Source organism: Falco punctatus (assembly GCF_963210335.1).
Source record: "Falco punctatus genome assembly, chromosome: 6".
Lineage (NCBI taxonomy): Eukaryota > Metazoa > Chordata > Aves > Falconiformes > Falconidae > Falco > Falco punctatus.
This window is the reverse complement of record NC_137585.1, coordinates 21,961,753-21,977,493: the sequence shown is the minus strand read 5'-3', so window position 1 is coordinate 21,977,493 and position 15,741 is coordinate 21,961,753. Positions and strand designations below refer to the sequence as shown.

General features: G+C 43.7%; 2 protein-coding genes across 3 annotated transcripts in view; both read left to right on the top strand.

Annotated features, from left to right (window-relative positions):
* Positions 1-793: 793 nt before the first annotated feature.
* Positions 794-9,093, top strand: STRAP (serine/threonine kinase receptor associated protein). Its single transcript, XM_080391806.1, has 10 exons — positions 794-1,063; positions 2,044-2,179; positions 2,924-3,005; positions 3,271-3,343; positions 3,926-4,022; positions 5,454-5,591; positions 6,131-6,267; positions 7,046-7,195; positions 7,736-7,801; positions 8,123-9,093. The coding sequence occupies exons 1-10, from the start codon at positions 952-954 to the stop codon at positions 8,182-8,184; spliced, it is 1,053 nt and encodes a 350-aa protein (XP_080247932.1). The 5' UTR covers positions 794-951; the 3' UTR covers positions 8,185-9,093.
* Positions 9,094-9,236: 143 nt separating this feature from the next.
* The window catches only part of DERA (deoxyribose-phosphate aldolase), a 105,594-nt gene continuing 99,089 nt past the window's right edge, over positions 9,237-15,741 (top strand). For both annotated transcript variants that reach the window (XM_080391808.1, XM_080391807.1), the window contains exon 1: positions 9,237-10,588. In XM_080391808.1, coding sequence (XP_080247934.1) covers positions 10,558-10,588 — 31 coding nt within the window. In that variant the 5' untranslated portion in view covers positions 9,237-10,557. The remainder of the gene's footprint in view (positions 10,589-15,741) is intronic.

Genomic DNA, 15,741 nt, shown 5'->3' with positions numbered 1-15,741 from the left:
TGCTTCTGAGGGCAACTCTAACCACCACCACCATCTTAGCTCCCTCTTCTTTTATGCAAACCCAGGTGGGTGCTGCTACGCATCCTGGTATCGCTACATCCCCCCTATCTGTCTTTCCACCAGCCTCCGTGGCTGGCAAGGCTTATCGGATCCTGCAGGGAGCCATGAAGGGAGCTAGCTCTACAGAAAGAGCTGCGCTTCCTTTTGACAGGGTTTATTTGCTGCTGGTTTAGGAGCCTGAAGAGCCCAGAGGAGCACCACAGGGGCACAGAGTGCCAACTGGGAAGAAGCTGGGCATGGGGAGACGGGCTGTGTTGTGACACCCCAACTGCTGAAAAGCAAGTGCAAGCTGGAACCTGCCGGGAACTGCTGTAGAAGAGCTCCTAGTCACAATAAAGAAGCCATGAGGAGCCTTGGACCCTATCCTGGGGTCAGTCAGACAGTATTCCTTCGGGAACGGGGGTGAGGAAAGAACGCGCGTGGGCGGCTGAAGCCCTGAGGGCTGACAAGGCACTCGGCAGCGCGGGAAGCGCGGGAAGCGCGGGGCGGGCCGGCTTCCCGCCCACAGGCCGCCAGGCATAGCCCGGCTCGGCTCGATTCGGGTCGGGTCGGCTCCGCAGGGGGGCGGCGTCCCGGGCGCGCAGAGTCCCGCCCCGCCCGGCCCCGCCAGGGCCCGGCCCACCGCGCCTCCCCGGCAACGATAACAGCAACGGCTGCCACGCGCTTGCGCCTAGCGGCGCTTCCGGCTGCGCGCCCGCCGGCTGACGCACTTCCGCTCCGAAGCGTTTCCGTGCCGTCACTTCCTTCCCCGCCGCCGCCGCCGTTGCCGCTTCCTGCCCGGCTGGAGGGGACTCGTGTCCCTTCCCAGGCTCCGTGCGCGCGCGCCCCGCCTCCGCCTCGCGCCAGCGCCGTCTCCCCCTCCCCCCCCCCTCCCGCCGCCGCGCCGCCGCCATGGCCATGAGGCAGACCCCGCTGACGTGCTCCGGCCACACGCGGCCCGTGGTGGACCTGGCCTTCAGCGGCGTCACCCCCTACGGCTACTTCCTCATCAGCGCCTGCAAGGGTGAGCGGCGGCGCCGGCCCCGTTGTGCAGTCTGCGCGGCGGGCCGCCCTGGGCCGGGGGGTGGGGGCGGGGGGCGGCGGGCCGGCCCGCCTGCTCGTAGGCCGCGCCTCGCTTTCCCGAGGGGGTGGCGGGGTGTGTGTGTATAGCGGCCGGAGCTCGCCGAGGCGGTGGTGCCCTGTGCGGCCGGCGAAAGGCCGGTACTTGCCGCGTAACGCCAGCGCACGGTGCTGCCGCATGGAGGAGGGAGCGGGCGGCTGATTGTCGTGGTGCTTAGTCGCTGTTTTGGGCTGGGAGGGTATCACAGCCCGCATTCGCCCAGTTTGGATCCGAACGGGGGGCGGGGGGGGTAAGCCTCGAAAAGCTTTATTTCTAACTGCCCGCTGCCGCCGGCTGTGCGCATAGCTGTGGGTTTTAAAGAGCTCCCGTTTAGCCAGGGCAGCTGCCTCGCTGGGTGTAGGATGACGACGTCCGCCCCCTTCCCACGAGAACTCACTATGTGAATAGCACTTCCCGTTCATTAATGTATATGTTAATCTTCTGTATGTGTTCGTAAGTTCAAAAAGACATTTATTTCTGCCTTGGAGCACTTCTGGTTCAGCTCTATATCTTCTTATGTGAAGAGCTTTTTGATAGCCTCCTAGAAAAAATAATCATGGGAAAGTCTATTTCATTTTTACACCATCTCTGTATGTGTTTTAAACATAATGGATTGCAAGCACAAGACTTGTGCTCCTTTCTGTCTCCGTATTACCTTAACACAAACCTAAATCATTTGGAGTAGTATTGTAATGTTTACACAGTGTTGGGTACATGCAGCAAGTACAGCTGCATATCTAAGTTCTTCAGCTAAACTCTTTTACAAAGAACAGGTTCATAAAATCTGCAGTATTTACACGTGCTGGTGCAAAGGAATCTTCTGGTTTATTTTAAACCACTTCCTTTTTTTATCATGTTACCATATTCATTTTGTTTTTCTGAAGATGGTAAGCCTATGCTGCGCCAGGGTGACACAGGAGACTGGATTGGCACATTTCTCGGTCATAAAGGTGCTGTCTGGGGTGCCACTTTGAACACTGATGCCACTAAAGCAGCTACAGCAGCAGCAGATTTTACAGCGTAAGTGATTATCTGTCCTTGAAGTCTGTAGTTTGATTTTGGTCTTTACTGCTCTTTGGTGACATGTAGCTGTAGTAAATTACAGAGCCATTCGTTTTTCTTTAGTAATTGTTAGTTTATTTATGGCTAGCCAAAATAAAACCTAGACTTTAGGTTCTTGAAAGCAGTTGCAGTTAATGCCATTGTGATGAACAAGTGACTGCTTCTTGGTAATATACTTAATTAGCGTGCCAGTTCACTAGAATAACATTTCTATGTGTGTCTAATCTCTAGTAGTTCTGGCAGAGTTGAAAGAGTGATTTTTATTTTGCTTCTACCAGGTAGTCTCTTCTTATTACAAGAAAGCTCTTCTGAAAATTCTACTAAATTTCTTTGATATTTTTTGTTGTTTGTTTGTGCTGTTTGCAGCATATATTAATATTTAGCAAGTTGAATCCTGTTAGTAGAGGGCAATCTCTATCAATAAAATTGCAGAGGAGAGCTCCCTTTGTCTTAAAAGACTGTTTAGTCTGCTTTGTCCTGAAGAAAAGGAGAAAGTTAAATGGTGGCATAGTACAAAAAAAAGCTTTAATAAAAATGTATGAAGTGTTCTCACTAACTCGTTTATAAGAATACATAAGAATGTAGCATTTATGATAAAATGCTATGATGGTGTCAGGAAAGATTGCTTACAAACTAATCTGACTATCCAGGTGGATTTGTCCTGGTGCTACTGAAATACAAATATTTTCTCTTGCTGTTTAGCAAAGTGTGGGATGCTGTGTCGGGCGATGAACTAATCACATTGGCTCACAAACACATTGTCAAAAGTGTGGATTTTACACAGGTATGAAAAACCTTTGTACCTTTTTCATCAGGGAAGTAAGCTTTTAAGGTCTGTTTTGCTATTAGTTACTTCCCAGATTTTTACGTGTGTATCTTAACAGGCAAATAATCTAGCATACCATTTCTAGTTTTTAGGATTGTAGCTTAACTGTAGTTAAGTGTGTTAAGAGGCTTTCTGAGAGAAAGAACTGTTATTTAAAGACTCATGGGTGAAGGCTGGTATTTTGATTCAAAATAGAGTTGACCCTTTATAACTTCTGTTTCAGGATAGCAATTATCTGTTAACAGGTGGACAAGATAAACTGTTGCGTATCTATGACTTGAGCAAGCCAGAAGCAGGTGAGTCTACTTTTAGAACTGATTCTTGTTTCTTGGAGTTAAATAATTAAGTTCTGAAATTAAGATCTACTTTCTGTTATGAATTATAAAAGCTGATGATTGTTTTTTCAAATGTAGTGTCTATAGTGGCTATAGTAAGATAACCTCAATGGTTTTAAGTTTATGCTTTTACAAGTGAGTTGGAGTTTATCTGTAATGGACTTCAAGGATAGCATGTTTCAGTTTGATACAGACTCATTAGAAATAGGTCTAATTAATCATAATTTAGTTATCTGAAAGAAAAAAGATTCCACATATTTAAGTTTGTTTAAATTAATGTGAATACTAAACTGCTGATGTGTAATATGAAGCTAGAGAACCTTGATGTTAAACTCATGATGCTTTTTAAATTTAGCCAATCAGTTACCCAGTGTACATTTATCCAGTTCCTAGAGTAAGATCTACAGATAAAGTCACAAGTGCTTGAAGTAATTTTATGTTTCTAGTAAATGGAAAACCATATAACTTATGAAAGTGCCCAAACTGCTGCATGATGTTATTTCAATTTCTTACATGTATTAAAATATTTGGCTTTATTTTAAGAACCTGATGTTGTCAGTGGACATACTTCTGGCATTAAAAAGGCTTTATGGAGCAGTGATGACAAACAGATTCTTTCAGCTGATGATAAAACTGTCCGGTAAGTAAAAGTAACTTTCTTTTATCTAAGAAGCTCACCTTTATTTATCATCATAATCTATACAAGAAGATAGTTGTGTGTTTTGATAAAGAGTATAAGTAACACAGGTTATTTGATCCTAGGTTATTATAGCTGCACGCCTAATACAGTTCTCCTGCAATTAGAGATACAACTTTTGTAATAATTCTGATTTACTCCCTGAAAGTGTCCTCCTTGATAGGAGTTGGGTTTTGAGAACTGCATAGTAAGAATAAATTTATGCCTTTCGCAATCATAGAGAAGAGGAATTTATAGATGAGGTCTTGTGCATACAGATTGTGCTGAGATACTGCTTTCTTGTCTTCTGCAATCCAGCCTTGAAAGATGCGTGAGGCCTGGACTAGCCAGGCACTAGGATAAAAGACTGGGAAGAGTATCTGGAAAGAGCACACTGTTGATAGACATAGCCTTATTTCTCTGCCATGCTGATAAGTTGAGTAGGCTTTAGTGTTTTTATAAGATGGCTCATCCAGTCATGGTTGTATTTTGTTTACTTTATGCTCAATTGGTAGATGTGCTGAAACCTAGACAAACCTGGCTGCTTGGGAGATTAATTAACAAAGACCCTTCCTGAAACTATGCTGTCCAGAAAAGATGGGAGATGTGCCTAACTGCTTCCTCAGCTTTCTGGCTGATATGAACAGTGTCGTCTCACACCTAGCTGATTAGTGATTCTTTATGGCACAGGACAGAGAGAAGTAGAATGGTGTTTTTTACTTTGTGGACGGAAGGATGGGAGCAGGGAGAAGTCATTGGTGCAGTTTCCCTGTAGTCTCCTTTTCAGCTCCAGATCTTTTCAGTTTCCTAGTGTTCAAGACAGGCAAGGGCCTGGTCTTGTTCATTTTTCTCTGTAGACATAGAAGTGCAGCAGTCAGTTAATGCATGAAGATTTTTAGTTGTCATAGCAGAACAATTTAATTTATTTTCTGTTTAGATAGTTCTTGCACCCCTACAAAGAAAACCATATTATTTAAAATTAATCACTGTTCTTTGTATAAGTTGGCATTACTACCTCTTTGCCTTGTAAGGTAAACAGGCAGAATGGAATCTTCAAGCCTTGCTTCTAGAAAGCTCTATTGCTCAGACTTAAAACAAGATTTCTAATCTCTAAGAGAATCCTTGAGTAGTTAAATGATCTGTGTACCATTTAATGTTGTTGCATGAAGCTTCAAAAGTAAAAGTATTTTCAAGTAAGCATGTCTTAAAACTTTGCCTAGATGAGAATGAAGATAAGGACGCCACTGACAATCTGAAGTACCTGTGGAGTCAAACAGTGTTCTTTGTTAGGTGGCTTTTTTGATGCCAGTCTTGAGACGGATGGGAGGTGAAAATGGTTTGATTTGCTGAAGTAATTGTAGAGTCTCTTTTTTTCCCTTTTTGTTTCCTCTTAAGCCTCTGGGACCGGAGTACCATGACTGAAGTGAAGGCCCTAAATGTTGCAATGTCAGTGAGCAGCATGGAGTATGTTCCAGAAGGACAGATACTTGTGATAACTTACGGGAAGACTATTGCTTTTCATAGTGCAGAAACGTGAGTCCAGACCACAGAATTTGCACAGGTTGAGTAATGGGCTTATTTGTGGGTAAAAACTAAAATCACCAAGTTGTCAGAACTGGTATTGGTGAATGTCTTTGCTGTCTTGTCAGAGGTAGAGTGTGAAACAGCTACCCTCTTCTAAAATAGTGAACCCAAACTGTCTATGAAATACTAAGCTGCAAAGGTTCAGTGCCATTTTCGTACTAACTGTATTTGTGGTTAAATCAGGATTCAGTTTCAGTTCAGTGCTTTTCAGAGAACTAATTATTTATACATCTCTGTCTTAAGAAAGCAAGTTACACACTTAAGCATATTCCAGAAAGTAGTTCTGAATGTGTGAGCTTTTGTTTTGCTTATTCTGAACTTGTTTCTAACTTGACAAGTGTGATTTTCAAGTATTAAAAATTGTTTCAGAAACCGTGTGGATGTATTCTGTTTTTCTTAAAAGGAGTTGTTGTTAGTAGAATCACAGTTTCCTTGCTTTCAGGATTTTTTTTTTTAATGAACTTTGTTAACAAACTTTTCTTTCTCAGTCTAGAACAGATTAAATCATTTGAAGCACCTGCTACAATCAATTCAGCATCACTTCACCCTGCAAAGGAATGTTTGGTTGCAGGTGGTGAAGATTTTAAACTCTATAAATATGACTATAATACAGGAGAAGAATTAGGTATGTTTGTTTTCTGTAATCAAAAATGAGTTCTGAAATGGGTATTAGATTAATGAAATAAGACTAATAAGCTTGTACTCAAATAAGGTCTTCGCATAGCATGCTGTGCAAGAGGATGAAAAGGTATGTTATCAGTTAAGCAAGCATTCCGTCCTTTCTCACTATACCTGACTAGTTAAAGTCTCCATTAAATAGCTTCATGCACCTATTTAGAAAAAGTTGTCATGCTAGGTTATATTTGAACTCGATGTTAAAAGCCTTTTTCAACCTAAACAATTCTATGATTCTGTGTTGCTGCAATAGCAAGTTGTATGTTAACTTGTGCCATACCAAAGCATTCGTTAGGTGTCTCTAATTTGCAGCTACTTGCTTTTATGAAAAATGTTATATGTTTGTGTTCTTGATAATGTTGGCCAAATATATTTAAAAAGTGTATTTCTAAGTGTATTTGTTGATTCTGTTCTTGTTTAAAATTGTATGTGTATGGAGTGAGTGGTTGAAGGAACAGGGCATGTGTGCTCCATGCTACTGGCTTGCTTTGTAGTTTTGCCTAGAATAAATAAGCACCAGTTTTCTTGCAATTAATAAAACATTAATATGTTAGTTACCTAAATTGGAGATTGCTGAAATAACAATTAATAGAAGGTTTGTTTTGCATCAGAAGTTAAAAGGGCCCCCCTGTCAGTATTTTTCTCCACTCTTCTGATCAGTTTTTACTTACTAATTTCAGTTGTTGGCTGAAATTTGAAATTAATGGTCTTGGTATGTTCCCTTATAGAATCTTACAAAGGACACTTTGGTCCAATTCACTGTGTGAGATTTAGCCCTGATGGAGAGTTATATGCAAGTGGCTCTGAGGATGGTACACTAAGGCTGTGGCAGACAACAGTAGGGAAAACCTATGGTCTCTGGAAGTGTGTAGTTCCTGGTAAGTGCTTGTTTCTGGTGAAATTTGGCTGATCCATGTGCACTTACTAACTTTCATAAGTGATAAACATTGAATTTCATACAGCAACTTGTACTGTCTGAGGGTTTCTAGATCCACTCAAATCTGTTAAGATTGAAGGATTTACTTTTGTAGCTGCCATTACAGCACTTAACTTAAAACCTGTAAGCTTATTGAATATAGATATTCTGTGGATATTTAAGCAAATAATCTGATGTATATTTATGTTAAAGAGTAAGGAATATGAAATACCACTTCTATAAGTCTTAAAGAGATAGAAGTCTCTAGAAAGAAATGTGGATGATTTTTTTAATATACTTTTTTTAAAAAATTATATTGTAATTTGGTTCTCTATACTTGCGGGGGCAATGTCTAGGAAACTGCAAGTGAGTATTCATTAATGGAATTGCTTACCCAGCTGTTTCTTCTCAACACTAAGTGGGAAATTTTTTTGAATTTTTATTAAGGTGGGTTAGGGGGTAACTGAAGGTACTAACTGTTTGTTCTCCCTCCCCTCTACAGAAGAGGAGAACGCAGAAGCAGCAAAAGCAAGGACCACCCTTCCAGGAACTGCAGAGGAGGAAATAGGTAATGCACTGAACTGCCAGCTTCAACTGGGCTAAGTGTTAAAAGATCAGTCAAGATGTTTAGTGTGGACAAGGTAGTTTTCCCCAAGTACCTTTTGCCATTTTTCGCTCTTCTCAAAGATCTTTGCTTTTTCCTGAAAATGACCATTTGGTAAGTGTCAGACTAGTGACTAGAGCTGTGCAGACTGAACATACAGGGTAGAATAACTGGATCAGGTTAAATGGGAAAACAAACTGAATCAGTCTTTAAGCAATCCATGCAACGTTTCTTTGGTTTATATATCTAAGGTGAAGTTAAATAATACTTTTTATTTAATTGCAGAAGATCTTGCCTCTGAAAACTCAGATTCAGTGTACAGCTCAACTCCTGAAGTTAAGGCCTGATTATCGCAACTGTTATGTGACATGCGGACATACAAGACTAAATCAAGTGACCAGTGATAAACAGCAGCCTTCCAGAGTGTGCTCTCTACATAAGGCAAAGATGGGCAGTAATTGATGAGAATGCGGTGGAACTGGCTAGGTGTTGTCTGTAAGAGAACTGAGTATCCAAAAAAAAAAAAAAAAGGAAAAAAAAAAAGAAAAAAAGACTAGTAGAGTTCTGCTATCTCTTTAGCATGATTGCCTACTGTCTTTTAAAAGAAGTGTGCAAGCCGAGATCCAGTCTCTCCAGTTTGTTAGACTCATTGTAGTGTGTTTTCTTTATTATGGAGAAGAGACACAATGGTTTTTCCTTTTTTTTTTTCCTTCTTCTTTCCCTCCCCTCCCTGAAAGTTGGAAAATTTGGCTTTAGTTGAAAAGAAGGGATTATGTACTTAAAATATTTGGTTTGGGTTTTGTTTCATTGTATGCTGCTTCTGAATGTTTAACTGTTTTCAGTTGTCTAAATAAAATGACTCAAAACTCATATCTTACTGTTGAGCGTTGGCTTCACAGAATGGAGAAATAACCAAGTTAATTATGTAATCTTCTGAGCATCTTGGTTTTGTACTATACAGAAGAGAAGCAGTAAGGATGTTTTAGTGCTGGTACCGAGGGTGGCAAGTTCTCTGATTGTGTAAGCTTTGTGTCTTTTTGTTCTTTAAAGTTTGAATGTAAAAGTCTCTAAAATCAAAACCAGTTAAAACTCGAAATTAAACATGCTGCCTGAAATACTTGGTTGTACATGGAAAATCTCAGCGGTTGGCTATGAATCTGTATAAAGCTTGAGTTTAGTTCTCCAGACTGGATAAAAAAAGTTACTCTTTCAAGGTTACAAATCATATTTTCTTCATTAAAGAAAATATTGCTGTTCTTCTACTTGTCATTTCCTTTTAATGTTATACTGAAGAATTTACATAATGCATTCTGTATGAAAAGAAAAGTTTATACAGAGGTATATTTATTCATGCACCTTTTTATTTTTTCATATTTGTACTTGTAATTAGATTCTTCTGCATTTTTTTCCTAAGAGTACAGTAATGCTGTCATGTTAGAAAAATTGAAGCTAAACATTTGAGAGATAAATTGAAACATGGGCAGTTCTGTCTGAATGTATAAAAAATCCTTTTCTGTTATGAGGGGTGGTAAATACTGGAACAGGTTGCCTGGAAAGGTTGTGAAGCCTCCATTCCTGAAGATACTCAAAACCCAACTAGACAGTGGCCCTAGGGAACCTACTGAAGCTGAACCTGCTTGAGCAGGTGGTTGACAGGGGTCTCCTCTAGCCTCAGCTGCTGGGCAGGGGGAAGTAAAAAGGAAAACAAACCATGACTCATGGTATCATTCTTTCTTAGTGCAATAGTAGTGTTAAGCATGTTATTTCTCAGACTTCATTCCAAAATTAGTTTTGCAGTTATTTGCATTTTTCTAAAAAGAAGCAACTTGCATCTGATTTATAGCTAATTGTTTCAGTCTTATAATTAATTCCATTAAGGCTTGTGAGGGCTCAAAATCTAGTGCTTCAACCTAGAAGTTGTTCATTTTACAAGCTGGAGGATGTGCTTAATCCAAGAAACATGTAGATTGCCCCATGGTGATACTTCTTGCAGGCTGTGGCCTTTGAGCTGTGTTTTGCTTAGGGTGTGCAGCATTTCAGTTGGAGATGTCTGGAATGGCGTCCTCTGATTTCAGAACCGTGACCCTTGGCTGCTTTATGTGATGCTGTTGTGTTTGTGGTTTCTTTGCTAGTACTGAGCAAATAGGGCTAAAATTGCAAGTTACTTCATCTAAATGAGAATATTAACAAGGTTTAATACATTTTTCACATGTGTTTCTGTCATTACAACTCGGTAACAAAGCAAGGGCTGTGAAGCTGTTGGTGGCTTTGTTACCAGTCTTTGATTTTGTAGGTGTTACTAGAAATTTACCAGGTTAGTAAGTTCATTAGAAATTCACAAGGTTAGTCTGTTCCCAGAGCCCACAGTGTACTGTGACACCAGTTTCTACTTGAAGATTCAACCCGAAGAAACCTGGAGTTGTCTGTTACCGAGATGGCAACTCAGGTGCCGCGGATGGCTGACGGACCGGCGTGCCCCAGGGGCTGCCGTGGCGGCGGGCCCCGCGCTCACCCCGCGGAGGGCCGGGCCGGGCCGGGCCTGGGCTGCCTCAGCGCCGGCAGCGCGGGTGCGGTGGGCGCGGTGCGGGCGCGGTGGTGGCGGGGCAGCACCGTGCTCCCGCGGAGACTGGCCGCCGCCGCTTCCTGTCCGTGCGGGGCGGGACCGGTGAGGCCGAAGTCTCCTGGGCTGCGGGAGCGGGGAGCCGCCGGCAGCGCGGGCCATGGCGGGCCGAAACCCCGGCACCGAGCTGGGTAAGGGGCAGCGGCCTGCGGGCCGGGCCGGGGCCGTGCCCGCTGCGGCGTCCCCGCCGGGCGGGGGCCGTGGAAGTGTGTCGGGCTGCGGCTCCACCGGTGGGAGCTCTTGGCTGCGGAGCCGTGGCGGGGTGAGGGGCTCCCGAGGCGGCAGACTGGGCGCCGCGGCCCGGCCAGGGCCGCCCGCCCCGGGAACGGGGCTCACGGTGCCGGTGAGCGCCGGGCGGGCGAGGCGGCGGGGGCCTGCGGGCTGGTGTCTGCCCGCGCCCCCGCCGCGCTGCTGCAAAACCTTCTCTTTCTGAAAAGCCGAAATCGGAACGTACTTGCGATTCCCTAGATCCTTTGACAGATGCCGTGGATACGAACGGGGGGCTGCGGGAGGCCTGTTCGCCCTTCCTACGCCTGGTGAAAAGGGCTCGGCGGGGGAGGCGCGGGCAGGGCACCGGGCTGGCGGGTGGCTGGGCCCGGTGCCCTCTGTGTACCCGTCTGCTTCTTGCTGAACAAATCTCCCCCCGCTTTCCCCCCAAGAGGCTGAGAACACTTATTAGTTGGGTTCTGATCTGCAAACTCAGGGTTTTACCTTTCCTTATTGTTCTCCCTGTCGCTTGCTCTCTGAAAACTGATGAGGATTTTCCAGGTATTTCCAGGTGGTCTGCAGACCTGAAAGGTGGTTGTGCCTCAGGTACGACAGAGGGCAGCCGAGAAAGGTTTTTTTTTTCTGCTATTTCCCGGCTGGAGCCCTCGTCTGCTGATTGCTGGGGTGGGAAGGAGAAAGGGCTACAGCTTTCTGACTTCTCCACCCAGTGAGACCCAGCTGCAGTGGTGGAATGAATCAAGGTGGTGAGCCTTCCCACAGCCTGCCTTCAGCATATGATAATTTGGTCAATATGAGTAGATGGACAATTGCCTGGCGAGGTAGAGGCATGGCATCATGGAAGGTGAGAAATAAAGGACAGCTGGTGCGGAACAGGGAGATCTCAAAGTTAGCACGAGAGGAGTTCAGGAGGCCACGCTGCACAGCGTCACGTGGCTGTGCTACAGTCTCTAGCACAAGCACAGGCTTTGGGCAGAGCTAACATGCAGTTTAAATGATTAGCCTGTGGATAACTGAAAGCCGAGTGCATTTTCATTCACTGAAGTCATTGACATGTAGTTCCTGAAAGTGAGCTGTCTCATTGCTCTGTAATGTGCTTATTTGTGGGCTGCTTGCAGAGACAGGTGAGTTTCAACTGTAATCATCTCAACACCCTCTTTTTGCTGAAAGAAACGTGTTAATAACAGTGGCAAAACTTCAATGTCTGTTTGAAAAAAAAGCTAGCTCAGAGGTTTGCAGATGTGGTTCAGTTACTTTAAACTAGGTGCATGCTGTGCCTTTTCTTAGTGTAAATTTATCCTTACAATTAATTGTCAGTATGTGTGGAGAGTCCAGAATGTGAAGTCAGTTCAGTTCTTATCAGTCATCCTCCGACAGACAGGCATATATGTAGTAAAGAAGGCTGTGCTGCCGAGTGGGAAACTATTGGGAGAGATGGGTGACACCAGTAACATTTGGCTGGATCTTACTGTGACAACTGTAGTCGAGGGAAAATTACTCAATGTGCAGCTGACCAATGCAACATAATCATTGCTTTTTTTTCAGCCACTAAAATAATCTGAGTACATTCCAAATATTTAATGTAACTCTGTCTTCTGTAAGTAGCCCTCCCCTGCCCAAGAGGCAGAGTCAATTAATGCTCAAGATTATTAACGGAGAGCACAGAGGGATGAATGTCTTCAGGGCTGCACCATATGGCCTCTTCCAGCTGCAACTGATTTACCTGGAAAGGCCACTGCCCTCAGCTTATCTGCAGGTACTTGTTGCCATCCCTTCCCAGTGTTCTTTGTGTGAATCCATTGTGGTCAAAATGAGCTGGGTTGGATGTGCAGGACAGACATAGTAGGGAAATGGTGCAGCCATGACCATATTTATATTAAGCAGCATACCCACTGTGGCTGTTTCTAACAGCTGCCTTATGCTGACTGCTTTAAAGAGAGAATTAAACTCCCTGCCATTCACTCTCCCACTAAATGCACATCTGAAATATGTGAAGTGCTATATTTAAGTTGCAGTATCTTATTTAATGCTGTGTCTTGGCTGATAGCAGTACTCAAAAAGGACAAGTTAAACCCTTGCCTTTATCTTTCATGGTTGCTAAGGGTACACACTGCTTCTGTCACTTAGGCCCTTTGGCTTTTGGAGGTTTTGCCAGCTTGTGCCGGCAGCTTTAACAATAAATCAAATGATTTGCCCTGTATGTCACAGAGCATTCTGTAGGATTATAGTTTTCTAACAGGGACACCTAGTGGTAAAATATCTTTTACTTAAAAATGTTTTCAGTCCTTTTCTCTTGTCTGCTGTTTCTGTACTTGCCGCCCCATGTCATTATTTAAGCAGTAAATTTCTGATGCAGCTGTTAGGGAGCATCTCTTTGTTTATCAATGACAAGCCAATCTTTTCTCAAATTGTGGTATATAATGCTTTCCCATGTGTTTGGGTTTTTTTGTAAAATAAATACACTTCTGTAAAAGCGCTTAATTCATCCTTCCTTTCTTTCTTTCTTTCTTCCTATCACTGTTCCTTAGTAGAAGAACAAGGCTGTAGTAAAGAACAGGTACATGTATCAGAGATTAAAAAGACACTGATTTATGCGAACTATCAAGAGGGTCACTAGTCTTAATACAGTGATATGTTTGTCATCAGAGAATCATCTAAAGAAGGGAGATAAGGAATTTTGTAAGTTTGTCATTCTGCAGGGACTGTTGGTACTTGGGTTCACCACGATGCCTGCAGGGCCTGAAAAGAGTCTGCCTCTCCTGTTCTGCTTCCAAGGACACTGAAGTATAATGGAACAGATGCTTTATGTTTTGTCACATTTCAGGAAAACATCAGATGCAACTTTTTAATGCAGTTCACAACAAAATAGTGAAACACATCAATGAACATCTGTTTTATAGTGTGAGCTAGTAGCATGCTCCTTTGGTTTAACTGTGGGGATGCAGACATCTGCCACATGGATTTTGGGTTCTGTGCAGATGGAGTCTTGATGCAACAGCTTCAGAATTCATGGAGAAAGACAGACAGTCTGTAACCTTGAGCAGAGGTAGAAGATGGCAAGTAGGATGTTTAAAGCCAATCAGATAATACAGCTTGTTTGCATGGAGCCTGAACTTGTGCCTGGATACAAGTCTTTCTTCAGGCCACTCAGAAGGTAAATGGGAAGGGGGAATGGCCTGAACAGTAACAAAGGTCATGTGGCAAAACAACAGCAAAGCTGATTGCCAGTCACATAGTTACATCATATATTGTATTAGTAAAAGGGTAAATCATGCCTGACCAGTCTAATTGACTTCCATAGTAAAATGACTGGATGTGGTGGCAAGGGGAGAGCAGTGGATGCCATTTACATCCACTTGCGAGGCTTTTGACACTCTGTTTTGCAATATTTTGTATCCAAGTTGGAATGTTTGGATGGGTGGATACCAAAATGTTAAAAACCTGGTTGGATGGTTGGGCAGAGAAGGTGATGGTTGATAGGTCACACTCTACTTTGAGGCTGGTACCACGTAGGGTAGTGCAGGGGTCTAGCTTGGGATACATCCTGTGTAAAATTTTTTTCAATGATCTGGAAGAGGCAATGAACTGCTTGCTCATAAAGTTTGCAGATGAGACTAAATTAGCCAGGTCATTTAGAGGGACCCAAACTGGCTGGGGAAATGGGTCAACAGGAGCCCAGTGTTATTGAGCAGGGTGGAAGGCAGAGCGGGGAAGATGAGCCCCGGCAGCAGAAACGGCCAGCAACCCCCCAGGCTGGACCAGTGGGGACATGGCCAGTAGCTTATGGGACTGCTCAGCACTTGCTAGGCCGTATCTGGAAGACAGTGTCCAGTTTTGTTGCCCCCAATAGAAGAAAGAGATTGATAAACTGCCACAAGTTCAGCAGAGGGCCACCAAGATAGTCCAGGGGCTGGAGTACCTGCCCTGTGAGGAGACGCGGAGGGACCTGGGCTGGTTCAGCCTGCGAAAACGATGCTTTCGGGGGTCCTAACAGCAGCCTGCTCATCCCTGCGGGGAGTATATCAAGAAAGTAGAGCCAGGCTCATCATAGGTTTGCATCATGGGATGAAGCAAAACAGCAGGCTTGTCCTGAGACAGAGAAGTTCATAATGGATAAAAGAAAAAACTTCATGCAGGACAGTCAGGTGGTGGGGCAGGTTGTTATAAAGGCTGTGCAGTCTCCATCCTTGGGGACACTCTGATCTCAACTGAAAAAAGCCCTCAGCAGCTTAGCCTGAGCTCAGAGCTGAACCCTGCTTTGCACAGGAGTTTGGACGAAAGACTTTCAGAGATCTTCCAACTCAAATTATTCTGTGACTACCTGTGTGTGTGTCTATGTATGTATATGTGTGTGTATATATATATTCTGAGTAAAGAATAATTAGTTGCAGTTGTTTTGAGAAGTATGTTCTTGAATTCTAAAAAAAAATAAATGAGTAATCCATCTGTGTTGCTTAGTCCCTCTAGTTGAAGGGCCAGAAATACATTCATTATGTTTCAATTGATATTTTTAATTAGAGTTGGTATTTCTGAGTCATTTACATGTGAGAGCTAGCCTGTTGGTAAGTGGCATTTAGAGAATGAAGTGTTGTGTCCCTTTTCAAGACAGCATAATTCTGTTCTAATATATTAATAGCTGCTTTTAGCCTGTACCATAGCGGTTTCTTCCCTGTTCCTTTCTAACACCTTTTGAATCTGCTGGATAATTTAATCAAATTTAAAGGACAGTTAGACGTTTTTGAAATAAGTCAGTCACTGGGTGGAGTGGCCAAATTAGTCCCTCTGTTGAGGGAAAGACAGGCACAGCTCGGCAATTACGTGACTTTACATCTTTTTCGGGGGGGGCTTTATGCGAGTGACAACCTCCTGTTTAACTCCATAGCTGTAAGAAGCATAACAAGACAGCTGGGTTATTGGGGTGAGGAGAGTTCTCTGGAGCCAGAGAAGAAGAGCGGGAACAGCAGAAGACTTGGACCTGCAGGAAATCAAGCTGCTGTTGTTCTGCTGCTCGCTTTCTAAGGAAAGGCTTGGCAGCGGTTTTCAAAGTGCTTTGGAGGAT

Bases quoted from the DNA above. Each gene is read 5' to 3' on its own strand.
- STRAP (XM_080391806.1), top strand. From the start codon at position 952: ATGGCCATGAGGCAGACCCCGCTGACGTGCTCCGGCCACACGCGGCCC. The intron at 3,344-3,925 runs GTGAGTCTACTT...CTTTATTTTAAG, and splicing joins CTTGAGCAAGCCAGAAGCAG to AACCTGATGTTGTCAGTGGA. The intron at 6,268-7,045 runs GTATGTTTGTTT...GTTCCCTTATAG, and splicing joins TAATACAGGAGAAGAATTAG to AATCTTACAAAGGACACTTT.